Here is a 15770-nt window from a genome sequence, read left to right on the forward strand (position 1 = left end):
TATGTGTGTGTGTATATATATATATATATATATATATATATATATATATATATATATACTGTATATATACACATACACACACACTTAGTTATACATTTCCTAGTGTTGGCTGACAGCATTTAGTGGACTGATTGGTGTCAGCCTTCCCAGTTATCTTTAGCTAAACTACTTAACCACTCCCACTGTCTTCATCTCCAAAGCGTCTCCAAAGCATTAATTGACTTGTAGTCTTACGATAACAGCTGTGAGGGCTAAATAGACATTGCACCTATAAACAGATATAACAATATGCTTTAACTGGTATAATTAACCAACCAAAAAGGAGCAAACAAGAGAAAGTAATTGTTAGGGTTTACATACTGTATACTTTAAGTATCTTGTACCCGTTTGATACCTACTGTTTAATACTAATATCAAGGTTTTACCTAACTAAAAACTCTGCCTGCATGGGCAAAGTACAAGTTTTCTTTAGGTATTGGTATAAACTGAAATGATTCCTGCTTGGCATGCTACATGGATGGGGTGTGGCTTGGTGGCCGTGATTGGTGATGAGGCTCATACAGTGTTCTGCAATGTACAATGCAAATGCTGAACCACAAAGCAAATGTTAAAATTAAGATAGTACTTAAAAATATTTTTTTTCTGCAAATTATACAAACATACTGTATATCCTTTCTTATGCCTTCAATGTTAAATATTGTGTTTACATATTTGTTAGTGATAAAAGTAATAATTAATTGTGTCGATTTTCCTATGGGCTAAGGTCAGGTTCAGGGACATTAATGCTGGATGAGCGTGTCTTCCATAGCCTGTCTAGGGATTTTTAGCAACCTAGCTGCCCCAATAGCACTTATGGGTCTCTGTGGTAACCAATAAACTGAGATCCAGACTGTAGATATGATGCTGAAGAAACTTTATTTTAGAACTTCAGGGAGAGAGGGGGTTAGGGCTATAAACATCCAGGATGGTGTAGACTCCTTTAAATTGAAGAACAAAATATCTGCTGCCATCACAGACTAGGACCTTTAAGCCAAAACCGGCAATCTATGTATTTAGCACCCGGTTAAGCAGTACTTGAATCAGAAGTCACCAGTCCATTCGGAAACAGACTCTCCAGTTATAGCAGAGGATCACTACTCAGGCTCTCCACACCTGTTGAAGCTATTCTGTCATCTTCATCTTCGATATCAGTCACAGGGACCCCAGACCCAGGCCTCAGTAGGAGCACATGGCTTGGCCTCCTAGGCTTCAGGCCTAGCCAAATCAGTCAGTCCATAGCAGTCTCCCCCCAAGCTGGGCCCGGGGGAGAAAAAAGCTTCACATGGTGTGCCCCGAATATGTATGTCCTCCTCCATCATGTGCCACTGTCCATGAATCTTCTATTGATTGGCCAGGGAGACATAGATATTCATACAATCTCTTAGTGGTTGTTCTGCTCTGTGGCAAGGATACGCCTAGCAGCAGGCAGATGTAAACAATAACACATTGATTAGAGGAAACCAAATGAGCATAAACTATGATCAGCATCAGACAACAAATACATTTAAGTAAGCACTCCTGCTTACAGGATGCTACATACAATTTCTGGAAACTATAAGAAAATTACTAGGGATGCACCGATACCGATACAAGCATCGGTATGGGCCGCGATACCGAGTATTTGCATGAGTACTCGTACTCGTGCAAATACTCTGATACATAAAACGAGTACCTGTGCCGCGTCCGCCATCTTCAGGGACCCGAATCCGCCGCACACAGGACCTCCATCGCGTCTTCAATGAAGTCCTCTGTCATCTGCTCCATTCTGACCTCTTCTCCCGCTGATTGGCCGATTGGATGATTGACAGGCTTCCTCACCAGTCAGGAGTGACTGGTGAGGAAGCCTGTCATCATCCAATTGGCCAATCAGCGCAAGAAGAGGTCAGAAGAATAGAGCAGATGTCACAGCCTAGTCATCTGCTTCATTCTGATCTCTTCTCCCGCTGATTGGTCGATTGGATGATTGACAGGCTTCCTCACCAGTCAGGACTGACTGGTGAGGAAGTCTGTCATCATCCAATCGGCCAATCAGCGGGAGAAGAGGTCAGAATGGAGCAGATGTGAGAAAGCCGAAGCCATGCACACAGTCAGCCCATCATCCGTTCATCGTACAGAGCCATCAGCGACCAGCCCCCTCCCCTGTGCCCGGCCCTGGGCACCTGTCTGCTCTCGGGATACTGAGGATTACTATGGGCTGTATCGAGTGGAAGGGCTGGAGCAAACCCAGCGACTCTCCGGCTGCACTGGAGACTCACTTCAATTCATACTCACACTTAAGTGAGGGAGAACAGGAGGCCAGGTTTGCTGCAGTCTTGCTATCTTTAAATGCTTCACAGTCACTAAATACAATACATATGCACCTTTCCACTGTCTTTGTTTCCTGGGTTCTTGCTTTCTCAATCATGCACTACTGCTGTTCTGCTGCTGTTTGTCCATTCTTGCTGCTGTTTCTGTTCCTCTTTTCTGTCCACTTTTTGTACATTACCAGGCGTAGCTGAGCAGTTTGCTACAGCAGAAGCTAAACTCCGTGCCTGGTCATCAATTGATGGAGAAGATTCCACAGATGATTCATATGATGAGGATCTGCAGCCCTCTATGGACCATTCTCAACCTGCAGATTTTCTAAGTCCTGTGCAGAAGGATCTGGTGTCATCCCGTGTATGCTGCTGTGACAGTGACTCCTCACGTACCCTGTCTCCTGAAACCCTGTGCTCCAGCAATGGCATGATACATATTTATTTCATTATTCAATGTCTTTTTTTATATTATAAATGTTATCATACTAAAAAAAAAGACATTGAATAATTAAATTAATATTTATCATGCCATTGCTAACTAAGGCTTGTATCCCCATAGTGGGGAAAATAGATGATCACATGTCCAGAGTCCAGAACACTGTATTATTGTATAGTGTGGCACAGCTATATCCAATTCTGCATACCTGGCTTTATATTATAAAGTTCTTATAATATAAAGCCAGGTATGCAGAATTGGATATAACTGTGCCACACTATACAATAATACACTGTTCTGGAGTCCGGACATGTGATCAACTGTATCCGATTCTGCATACCTGGCTTTATATTATAAGAACTTTATAATATAAAGCCAGGTATGCAGAATGGGATACAGCTGTGCCACACTACAGAGTGTTCATGTTCTTCATAATATTAAGAAACTGACCTAAAATCATGATTTTGTATTGCTTTAGAAAATATGTGACCTGTCCCTTTAAGAAAAAGTATCGGTAATTGGTATCGGCGAGTACTTGAAAAAAAGTATCGGTACTTGTACTCTGCCTTAAAAAAGTGGTATCGGTGCATCCCTAAAAATTACCTTATATAAAGAATATTGTTAACATTTTTAAGATGTGTACATGTACGTAGGTGGCTGGGGGTTGCAGGTTTGGAATTGGCTGCGTTTACTCAAATTTTGCTGTTTGCCATTAATCAATTTACATTTCACTGTCTTTGATTTTGAAACTTTCTATTTTAAACTGAATGAAATGAACGAAAACTAAAAAATTACCCAAAACGGGCAAAGCACATAAAATAAAAAGCAAATATTTTGCCAGAATTTACATATTTGTACCTTGTTCAGACCAAGATATCAGTGCCAGTCTGTATGCATCATAATTCAACTATCTTTACCCATCTGCAGCTCTGTATGTATCATATTCCCACTCCATGTTATACAAAAACAACAAACTGATGTTGATATAGATATTTTAAATGATTGCTATAGGAATAATATAATAAGGCAACACAAATAGCGTTGAAAACAGTAACCCACAGTAAGGAATATGTTTTTTTTTGTGCTAACTTTGCTATAGTGAACTACAATGCAATAGTTACTACAATCAAAACATACTTGATACTTTCGGACTTTCATGACTTATTAAAGTAGAACTATAGCCTACCATTGGAAATATGTGCTGCAGCACTTAATTATAAGTTCATATACACTTACAGTTTTCTGTTAGTCCCCCTGCAAAGTTCTACAAATACCTGTTGAGCTTGCTAGTTAAGTTCACCTAATGCAGCCTCCCGTGATGGGGTGGCAACAATCCTACACTGTTCCTAACTCGTAGAGCAGAGTTGCCACTCTCATGTAGGCTGTGTCAGCTTGCAGGGCAATGGAATGAGAAGATGTTGCAGGGGGCGTGGCATTGTTACTGCTGAATTGCAAGCATGTAGCTGATCAATCAGCACCTGGCCACACCTAGACCTGCCCACTGATTTCTAGACTGATAGCACTGCCTCTTGCTAAAACCCACCAACTGTGAGCTGCAGCGTCTAGAAAAGGGAGTATGTGAGACAAAAAAAAAAAGGATTTGCTCAGTCAGGGAAGCTAAAGGACGTTTTTTGTTTACTTTATGAGCCTTCTGTATGATATAGTAACTGGATTTTGAAATGTATAGACTGTCATAGAGGAGCCTTTAGGTGTACTTTAAATAAGCCTCTATGTGTCCTCTAAGCCTCAAGTCTGTAAATACAAGCAGGGTTTTCCATGCCTGTGGCTTTGCTGCCATTAATCTGTATTATATGTAATAGGTATTCTGACCATCCTTCATATGGTTCTATACTCTTAGCATCAAGATTCACAGCTCCTTGGCATATGGAATGCTGGGAATGTTCTCAAGCTTAGCAGTATCATGAATACAAATTAGCTATAGGGGATAATAAATAAATACAACAGAACAGCTGACAACAGAGGCAACAAGTGACTGATAAATACATTATAACTGAGGTGTGAATATTATCTCCCGGTAACACCATGTGCGGAACAATATCCTGCATTTTAATTAAAGGAAATGCGGCGACTAAACCTTAAGCAGTTCATGTACTCTGATAACTCTGTAAATTTGAGTTCAGGCTCTCAGCAGGTAATAAACTGATACTGTACAATATTTGTTCAGTAGAAGCCAATCTAAATATGCCATAATGTGAACCAGGAACTGGTAAGGATTTTGTAGGGCGTGGCAGGAAACTGAGCTGGCCTGGTAGAGCTATTCATTTTTTTCCAGAATAGAAGGCATTGTGTACCATCTCTAATGTTCCCCCATAACTATGTATACCTCAAAAGGGTTACAAAGTATATCTGCCACCAGTCTTTCTCAGTCAAATCGGGTACATCACTGAGAAGCTTCTTTTACTTCTTGAGCTACTAAGAAGATCCTGGGCCAAAGGGCTTGTTCTGAGCTGACAGTAACACACAGGGGGCAATAACATTATCACGAAGGAGGAAATAATTCTGTGACATTTATGTCCTCCAGTATCCAATCTTGAGCTAAACCATGATGAAATTTCCAAACATATAGATGGAGTTCCTGGTTATCTGTGTCTGCTACCTGCCCTGACCTCTGGCTTGCTCCTGACTATACGTGTCAAAATCACCCCTGACCTCTAAAGTGTTCCTGGTGACCTCCGACTCTTGGTGCAGAGTGTTTGAGCAGAAGGAACCCAGATCTTGCGAACTGATGTCAGCATGCAGTGAAACCCAAACTCCTGTGAAGGGGTTCCTAGCAAATACCAGTTGGCTTTTAGACTTGGTGGCCCACATCACCTGCTTTCACATAGGATCATCCTGTTACTTCAGCAAGTCCTGTTCCTGCCCCCAGTCCTCATCCATTCCTGGGCGACCCTAATGCAGTTTCCTGGGCGACCCTAATGCAGTTTTTAACCTCTCCAAATCTTCCTGACGAAGCCTTGGCGAAACGCGTTGAAGACTGGAGCAAGCACAGAATCATGGCTGAACTAATGATATATAGAACAATTATGTACAATTAATCATGCAAATAAGATATGAATACAATGAGGACAATGACTAATATATGAATTTATAATCATGGTTTCTGTGTGGGTTCCAGGGAGGTTATTTATGTTGTATACATCTATTTATGGTTTTATATGGATGAATTTTAGCATATTTATATGTATAGACATTATAAATTGAGTATATTAAAAATGGAATTTTATTATATATATGAATCAATTGACTTTATTGTTGGATCAATTCCCTGCTATTCTCCAGTGGTCACCACAAAGCCCCTTTCTTTCTCTTTCCCCCTTTTTTTGATATAAATTGGTGAAATAAGTCATGATTGAAATGCAGTTTATGAGATTTGAGAGAGAGAAAGAGAGAAAGAGAAAAAGAGAAAGAGAGAGCGAGAGAGAGTAAAATTTTGCTTTCTGCAAGACATTCAATATACACCACCTAATCCATAAATATGATTAAAACGTCATGTTAGGAAAGTGCATGGGGCATCGTAAACCTGTAATACAACCATGAAGGGCATGTGAAGCTTTCTTAAGAGAGCTTTATGTGTACAGAAGACAAATCGATGAGATTAACTTACTAGGAGCAATACCTGAATGCTGAGACAGCTAACGCTCTGCTTACTGGAAATATTATAGTGGCTATGTTTTGGCTGAACTGGGTTACTGCATGGATGAGGGACAGTCTGCCCACTCTCCTTCATCTATGCCTGCTCAGACAGTATGAATTTGCAGTGTAATGCAATGTGCAGTGTAATGCAACAATTATTTTAAGAAATTAATAATTTGGTGGTTGAATCATGGTTTTATATTCTACAAGCTTACAAATTACCAGTATTCCTTAGTAGATATTGTCTAGTGCAGTGACAAAGTAAATAAAAACAGAAAAAAATCAAACCAGCCACACGCGAATAAACGCGCAGTTTATAAAACCAGTAGCAACTGAATGCAGAGGCAACTATTTATGATAATAAAGAGTAGATGCATAGTCCTATACAACCGGCCCTTTGAGGGTAACCATACTGCTGATGCGGCCCCCGATGAATTTGAGTTTGCCACCCCTGGTCTAGAGCCTAATATCAATGGAATTATTCTTTTGTGGCTTGTATTTCACTGGTTTAAACTGGAGTTAGAGCCTGCTTGCCTTTCTACGACCTTGATCAACCTCTTTATCACATTTCATTACACAGCTGACCTTCTTTGTCATAGTGTAGGGGTCAAAGCCAGAAGCACTTCATCAGGGCATAATTAACCTATTTAAGACAGCTTCCGCATGATCCCTAATCATAAGCATAAAAACATCTAGTATATATAAAGGAGAAACAAATACCAATTCAAATAAAATAAATGGAAACAAAGCTTGTAGAAATTATCCTTGCACTCATACAATAATCCCTGTGAACTGCATTTGATGAATCAAACAACACATGCTTCTCCAGACTTCACAAATCTCGTAAGCCAGGCTTACTGAACTGTAGTAGGGTTGATAATGCTTTGAGAAGGGAATTCTGACACCTTTGACAACTAAAAAAATTGAAAATACTGTATTACCTATACTATTTTATCAGTTCCACATATACATTCTATAGTGGAGTGCCAGCAGAAGTGGTTGTCAATTTACAAGGTAGAGGAGGTCTAAATACCCTTTGGTGACAACACCTAAGGTATGCAGATAATGTTCAGATATGTAATGCTACAGAGGGCTGTGTGTTGCTGCTTGAGAGTTAATAGTAACTCCCAAGCAACCAGAAACTACAGTTATCCGGCATCTATCCGATGCCCGATAATGGAGTTTACTGTTTCTTGTTTAGATGATGGGAAATTAAAAAGTTTACTTTAGGATTAATCATGGTGTCTTTCAAAACTATCAGTCGGTTTATGATTGCAAAAACGATTGAGCCGATAAAAGCCAACCACCTTAATGGGTGGTAGGATGCCTTTATCTATTCAATCATTTGACAGCTAGCTTGACTAGATATTGACAGCTGGCATGATTGCCTTTGCATATGGCCAGCATAATATCAACTCATTGGTTCTTCTCTTTCCCATGTAGATATTACAACACTGATGTAAAAGTCCCATAGTTACATCCAGGGGCATACTGGAACTCTGAAGCTCACAGGCACAAAGGAGAGCCCCATGCCCCGTGTAATTTAGGCATGGCTACAAAGCACTGCACATTAAGCGTGGTCTAGAGGGGCTTAGTTAAGCGTAGAATCTGAACCTACTCAAAATTCATACTGTACACCTTTGACATTGTCCTTGTAACCACAAAATACTTTGTGATTGCGGATGGACACAACCATTAACGTATCCATAGAGAAACCCTTAGTTTAGTACCGTATATACTCGAGTATAAGCCGAGTTTTTCAGCCCATTTTTTTTGCTGAAAAGTGCCCCCCCTCGGCTTATACTCGAGTCAGCGTCTCGAGCTGGTCAGGTTTCTAAACAGAAACATGTGCAAGGACTAAATCAGCACCGCACTGCCACAACCAGTCAGGTCACTTGTAAAAGAAGACTGGTCTGTACAAGAATAACTTGTATAGTTACCTTTCTGGTGACATGTGTCTTCAAACGTCATTGCATCTACTACCTAATCCTACTGCCGCACACTCTGGATCCTCCCACCAGCTCAAACATCCTGTGACATAATAAAAGGGGAAGTCATCGAGGGGGTAATATATATTTTCCCTCGGTTTCTTTCATATGTGGGAAACCAAGTTCGAGTTTAGACTGTGTTTTCAGGATGACTCTGGCTCTGTGTGATTTGGGTTGGGTTTTGTCTATCACCTGTGATTAGTTATGCAGGTGAGATTAAAAGGGAGGGCTGGATCAAAATATGTTCTGGCCTGGGACACAGAAAGCCATCTGATAGAGCTACATCTTGAGACAAAATTTGGTGAATAGAAGGTTGTTGGAAAGCTTGTGCTGGATGGCAAGGGTTAATTTTCCACTTTGTTTTATTATGTATCTTGCAACCTTTTAATAAAACTGACAAAGTCAAATTTTGAAAAATTCTGCTGCCTGGACTGTCTTTATCAGGGAAGGCGATTCCTACTTGAGGTAAAACCACAATCTCTACAAGACATAGATGCTGGATAGAACCACAGCATATGGTGGGGAGAGCAGAAATCAACGCACCCAAAAGTGTGGAAATACCGGCAGCAGATTTGGGGCAGCAAAGCAGTGACTCTTGAAGGTAAACATGAAATAAAATACATGCTATTCTTTTATAGCCGAGGGTTCTTTTACATGTGACCCTTTGTACACAGAGTCACTTTAAAACCCAATCCGAAAATGAGCTGGGCCAATGAGCAAGAGGCAGAGTGCCCCTTTAAGATGGCACACAAGGCTGGCCTATCCCCACTAAATGGCTGTGTTATGGTTGCATTTTAAAGCTTGAAGATTTTCTAACACAAAGTCCTAGCAGATTACAGGTTATGTAATGGCCAGGGTGGGCTGGCAGGCAAAAAGGGGGGTTTCAGTGAGTCATGCCAGATGACAGGACATACCCTCCATCCTCTTCATGCTGATGCTTGAGACTTCTTGGGTGGAGGGGGAGGCCAAGATCAGGTGGCGCTGCCAATAAAAAGAGAGGTCTGCTCTGGAACGGTGGATGGCTTTGGAGCTGTTCAAAGTAGCAAGATCTGTTATTTATCTGGCTGCTGCCAGTGTATGGCAGCAGCCCATCACCCCCACGGTTGACTGTACAATTCCAGCTACAAATTGTTGCAGAAAAATTATGTAAAAGTACCTAGTGGGGGATTTGATATTTCAAATGAATAGATACTTCTTAGATCATTTTTCAGCCACATACTCAGGGCCCACCACTGTTGACCAGTCCACCTCTTGGCACATGGAGTCTTCCAAATTAATTTTGGCACTCACCCATATGATAAGTATATAGCGCTTGATAACGCTGAATTTCACCAAACGCAGAATTTTTGGATTCTTAATAGGATTATAAAAAATAGTACCTTAGCCCTACCTAGAGCAGACTTCTTTGGCACCCTTCATTTCAGCTTTTGCATGATATATTGCATGTTTGTGGGAAATGTACAACTTGATGTGCTAGTTACACTTTGTATTGTCAACTAACTATTCAGAGCCCCAGCATCGTACATATATTTAGAGGAAACAGCAATTGCTCTTCAAATGACTAACATTGGAAGTGATTTGACTTTCCTGTATGTTTAAGAAAAGGACAAGAAGTAATTAGAAAAGTAATTACCAAAGGAAAATAGAGCGAAGTTACAACCTCAGTAGTGTTCTAAGTTCAGTAGATCCTGCCTTCTATAAATGGAGATGATGTCTGATACTGCCTATGTGCAGGGACATTCAATTTTAACATGGAGTTTTAATTAACACCTACAACGATGAAGATGCGTGCCAGACTGTCAGCAAATACACTGAGGTATGTGAATGTGGGAGAGGGAGTCATGAAAACAAAAGCGTTCAGTCTATCCATAACCTCTTTTTTGGGGCCTGTTCTGCTGAAAGGCCAAATATTTTTCTGTTTGAAATATCACCATAAATTTACTGCTGATGTCTTTCGGAAAATGCTTGCTGTCAAGCTGACCCTCTGGCTAAAGACCATAACAAGTGTGCAGATCAAGTGAGCTGTGATTTCAAAAGCATTGAAGCCACAGACAGCCAAGCAGCTAGCTAGAAGAAGGTCAGCAATTGCAGTTCCATATTTCCAGGGCCGGCGCTAGCGCAAGGCAACATGGGCACTTGCCTTACGGCACCAGGGAACAGGACGAGTCCCCGCCGGCCGCAGCGGCGCTGACCTGTGCAGTCTCAGTGACAGTCTCACTGCCTCGTCCTTGGCTACGTCCTATCAGGATAACATGGAGGTACAGGATGATATGGGGCACAGGATGACATGGGGGCAGAGGATGGCATGAAGACACAGGATGACATGAAGACACAGGATAAAGTTGAGCGTACGGCTGCGTTCTCCCATTGAGAAGAACAGGCTGCTGCCTACAAATCACACGCAGCAGCCTGTCCTTCCCGGGAACGGCCCGATACGTCTGTGAACATCCCACAAATCTGTATTCTGCATTGCGTTTTATATAATGTATTATATTTCTCTATCTCTGGGGTGTCTCAGTCATGAGATCTCCCCACCAGAATTATAATGCAGTCATTACAAAGCAAAATGATAACATTGTGCTCTTTCTGATAAACCCTCCTCAAATAATAATAGAATAAATAAATACCATTGCTATAGACTTGTGAGGCACAGGTAAACCTCACTAGTGGGTGACATTATATCCAGAGATCTTGATTTACTCCCTGCTTGTACATTGGTTACACATTCTTTTGCATCCTTCGCATTGCAGCGCAAAGCAGCTTTTCATTCACACCCATTGCTTTTCTGATGTCCTTTTCTGATGCCCACTGGTGTGAATGGGACCTAATCCCACTATTTCTTATTGTTGCTGTAAACAACAGCATGAGACTTATTTATATGGAAATTTTCACACCTTTTCACTTGACTCTGGTTTCTAAGACTACCTGTTGCTACAGATATTGTCCCATATGATGCCCAGTTGCTGTAAGTAAGCACCCTGATCAAATGTACCAATGCATCGTTCCGGGTATGGACAGCTATAAGCAATGTATGCACTGAGCACCAAAAACTATAGGTAAGCACTTGTTACATGAGCCTGCAAATATTCAAACCTGCATCAGTACACAGCTGAGCCGAAGAAAATTACACTGATAGTGGAGAGAGGCGATAAAGCATTTTACCTAACCTGTTATTTAATAGCACTTAAAATGCTGAAAAAAAAGAAAAGGACAGGGAAGGGTAAACACTACCTTTTTCAGTCAAAAAGACTTTTGTATCACCTTAAATGGGATGACAAAGCAGGCTATAAATGGTCTAAACCCTAATCTGGGTGATGATAAAGGGTACCTCCTGTATTTAGATGAATAGTTATTGCTCAGAAAACTTCTATGACTGGTGCCTTCTCCCCCAGTAACAAAACACAAAGAGGGGAATATATTGAAACTGGAGCAGGCAAAATCTGGATAAACTGTGCATGGTAACCAATCTGCTTCTATCTTTATTTTCTTTTTTTTTTAGCATGTAAGTTTTTATTGACCTTTATTCACTGTTTACACCTAGGCATTTTATCGCTCAAAGCTAAACACGACAAAACGTTCAAGACAAGTAATTTCATTTGCTTGTCTTGAGCATGACAACATGTTCAAAACAAGGAATCCCTTTTATTGCTATGGCCCCTGCTCACACCTGAGCATTTTGTCACAAGCAGAAAAACACCTGTCACAGGAAAAAGTACAAGAGCTACATTTTGGCAGATTACAGCCCTTTTTGGGTCCCATAGACTTTAATGTGCAATTCTGCATGGCAAAACGCGCAGAAACTCTGCACATTTTCCAGGCATCTCTCTTGAAGTCTATAGGATAAAAAGCAACAGGTGTGAACTGAAATGAATGGAATTCCTTGTCTTGAGCGTTTTGTTGCACTTAGCTTTGAGCGTCAAAACGCCTAGGTGTGAACGGGGCCTTAAAGGAAAATGTTACAAAACAGGGTCAAGTAAAGTGTACAACGAACAGGCATGTATTTTAACTTTTAAAGCTAGAACCATTGGGTACACGGAGTGCAAATATTGTAGAGAAGAAGGAGGGGATATTTCTTGGTAAGATATTTTAACATGGAACGATGGCGAATACCATATAGGTAATGGGTTCAACGTTGTGCAGCAGACCCTATAATAACATTACTACAGTAGCATGAAAACAAAATATCATGAAAAACAAGTAATAAGTTGAGGGCAATACAAAAAGAAGAAAAGAAAAGGGAAGCTGTAGAGCCACCAGGCAATGGATGGACACAAAAGACATCAGGATATTTCTCATTTTTAAAGCTTAACTGAACAAGCTAAAGAGAAAATCTGATTGGTTACTGCGGGCAACTGCTCCGGTTTTGATAAATTCCCCCTATAGTGTTTCTAGAAGATCACTGTATTAAGTTACACCTTGATAAACAGACCCTTTAAAATCCTAAAAGCCTAGGGATTATTATTATTATCAGCAAGTTATATGGGGATCTGCTGAAGTACTGATGGTTTATGGATGGTGAGACATTATGCTTACCTCCCTGGTATAACTTGCTAAAATAGGGTGCTGATATTCAGTAATAAAACAACATGATTGGGTATTCTTTGTGAAGTGACACTAAATGCACTAATGCAAGTGAACAGCCTATTTGCTTCCATCACATGTTCTGACTGCATAAAAGCACAGCAAGAATCTCACTTGATGTAACTTGCTTGTGTATATGATATTTGCCACTTTTATATAACTAAATATGATAAAATCCTTATGATTTTATTTTACCTGTTCTGTTTCTAGCTAACCATTTGCATACTTCCCAACTGTCCCTCATTTGGAATTCTTCATCTTTGGAAACCAAATCCCTCTGTTCTTCTTTTCTCCTCACTTGTCCCTCTTTTGGGCTTTTGTACCAACCAACAATAAATGTACTATTTACCTACATAAATTATTATGTACTACACTAAACCTTTTACACAGACCTTTTTACTACTGCAATAATATTTTGAAAGGCCAGTAAAAAGGAAGTGTTGGCTTAGGCAATTATTATCTTTCTTATTCTTCCCCTTGGTGCATTGGAGAAGTACATCCTTTGGACATCTTCAATAAGTAAGTTTACAAACTTCTAGATTGATAGGGTTATTAGGAGTGGGATTGAACCTTTTGGAAATTCAATAAAAAAAAAAATATTTTGTTTGAGTTTTTGACCATGGATACCCTTTAGGGACCCCTGTATAAAGTAAAATGAGGTGATGTGAAGACTGAGCCTGATGCATTAAAGGAGAACTATGGGGTCAGTGTTTTTCCCCATAGTTCTCCTTAGGGTAACGGGAGGACACAAACTAGCGTCCTCCCGTTACCCTAAGCTCAGTATACCGCGAGCTACAGCTCGCGGTATACTGAGACGCCGCAGCCGGAGCGGATCCCGACGTAGATGACGGGATCCGCCCAGCTGCGTGAGTGACAGCTGGCTCTGCCTATCTAGAGGCAGAGCCAGCTGTACCCTCCCCCTCCCCCGTTCCGCCAGTCAGCGCTGGCAGATCGGAGCGGTGAGAGGGGAATCCAGCCCCTCCCCCTGTCACGGCAGAGAGCCGTGACAGGATCGAGAGGTGAGCGAACCTGGTATGTGTTCGCTCACCTCCCGATCTACTGAGCTGACCTGTGACAGTCTCATTGTCACAGGTCGGCTAGAACTATGAGGTGAGTGGAAATCACTCATCTCATAGTTCTCCTTTAAGTGTAAAATTAAGTAAAGTGAGCCTGCATTCACCTAAAAAATCAAATTATGCACAGTAAAATGTACATTTTTATACATGTGATGAATGCTTTAGCACACCTTACAATATAGTACATCAGACCATTCTCACTTCACTTCATCTCTCATCACTTTAGTCAATCACACCCACTGACAGTTCGCAGTCTAGAATTGGAAAGGCAGCATGTAAAGGCAGAATCCACAAATCTGTATCAGCTAAGATCCTTATTGGCATTCCCTTCCCTCCTTTGTTGTAGCATTATGTATGTCACAAAGTGACAGTTCTACATTACAAAGACTAGAATAATCTGTGACACTTGTGACAACAAAGCATTCAAAGATATTTTTTTATCCTCTGAGGTTATGACAAGAGGATCAATTTAAAACTGTAAATGTGTTTTTATGACATTAGTTGAGGAAATATCACCCTGGATGACACAGAAGAACAGGTCAATGGTTAATATATGAAGACTAAAAGCAATAATGAAAACGTAAAGGACCCGATCACCATCCACATGCAGGAGATAAACCTGCAGAGAAGAGGAAAATGCTAATATAAGTTAAATATCTGGGACACGTAAAAGCCCTGGGCTTTCAAAACAGGTCATCTGTACACAAAACAAGCACGGAGGACTGCAGGAGGGAGAAGAAACAAGCAACTTGTTCAATAAAAACACTTGCCGATCCCCCAGTTCAAGTTCAGGTCTATGAGCTGTCAAGCTTTGCTATGTTTCTAAAAAGATGACTCACCAGGCCTGCGGCTTTCGCTTCACGATACCTTGACGTTTCCACTGTGAGTGAGGGCTGAGGTGGTAAGTCAGCTGTCTGCACACTTTCTCCATTGCGCCAAGTGAATCTCCTTCCTGCAACAGGAGGAAGAGGTACATTTAATATGTGAGGTAAGATCCCCTACAGAGTACATTTTGTCTAATTAAATCCTGTACAGTTCTTAGTACTAGTTCCAGCTAATGCATATTACAGAAGGCCTGTAAGACAAATCCAGGGAGAAATCAACAAACTACATAAGAGGTTACAGACCTTGCAGTTAATGAGATACAAGATTTGTATTTGTATATTTATGAGCCAACCATCTTTGTTTTTATGTCCAAAGGCAGTGGTTCCCATTAAGGCGGTCCATCCTTCCCCCTTGTATTAAACCACCACCATGAATTAAATAAATATATTAAAATAAATACAGTATACATATTATTACTCTCAGTTCTCCATTTTACCCCTGAAAAGAAACCCGTGCTGCCATTTTAAATTAAAAAAAAAAGATATAATTGGTGGCCGTCTTCTTCTTCCTCTTGTTCTGGGCTGGCCCACCAATGACTTCTGCGTCAGATGTCTAGCATGAGCTGTAAGAGATCTGCCGTGGTTTGTTATTGTTTATACAGTGCTATGGCTATGGCAACATTAACGTCATTACACCACCCAACACTCACATTTCTGAAGCCATGGCAATGCATACTGCCTGGCCAAAGAGTCACACACTCTCAATATATAGTTGGACCATCTTTAGCTTTGATTGCGGCACGCGTTTGCCCTGGCATTGTTTTGATTGATAAGCTTTAGCAACGTAATCAAATTTATTTCTGTCCAGAGTTGCA

The 15770-nt window shown here is 40.8% G+C and overlaps 1 protein-coding gene across 1 annotated transcript in view; it reads right to left on the reverse strand.

The window, feature by feature from the left end:
- The window catches only part of LRRC75A (leucine rich repeat containing 75A), a 215985-nt gene that overhangs the window by 67280 nt on the left and 132935 nt on the right, over window positions 1–15770 (reverse strand). Inside the window, exon 3 of the mRNA XM_018554992.1 lies at window positions 14911–15023. Coding sequence (XP_018410494.1) covers window positions 14911–15023 — 113 coding nt within the window. The remainder of the gene's footprint in view (window positions 1–14910; window positions 15024–15770) is intronic.

The sequence above is a fragment of the Nanorana parkeri genome, unplaced genomic scaffold (genome assembly GCF_000935625.1).
Source record: "Nanorana parkeri isolate BGI_ZX_2015 unplaced genomic scaffold, ASM93562v1 scaffold181, whole genome shotgun sequence".
In the NCBI taxonomy this organism is placed as follows: domain Eukaryota; kingdom Metazoa; phylum Chordata; class Amphibia; order Anura; family Dicroglossidae; genus Nanorana; species Nanorana parkeri.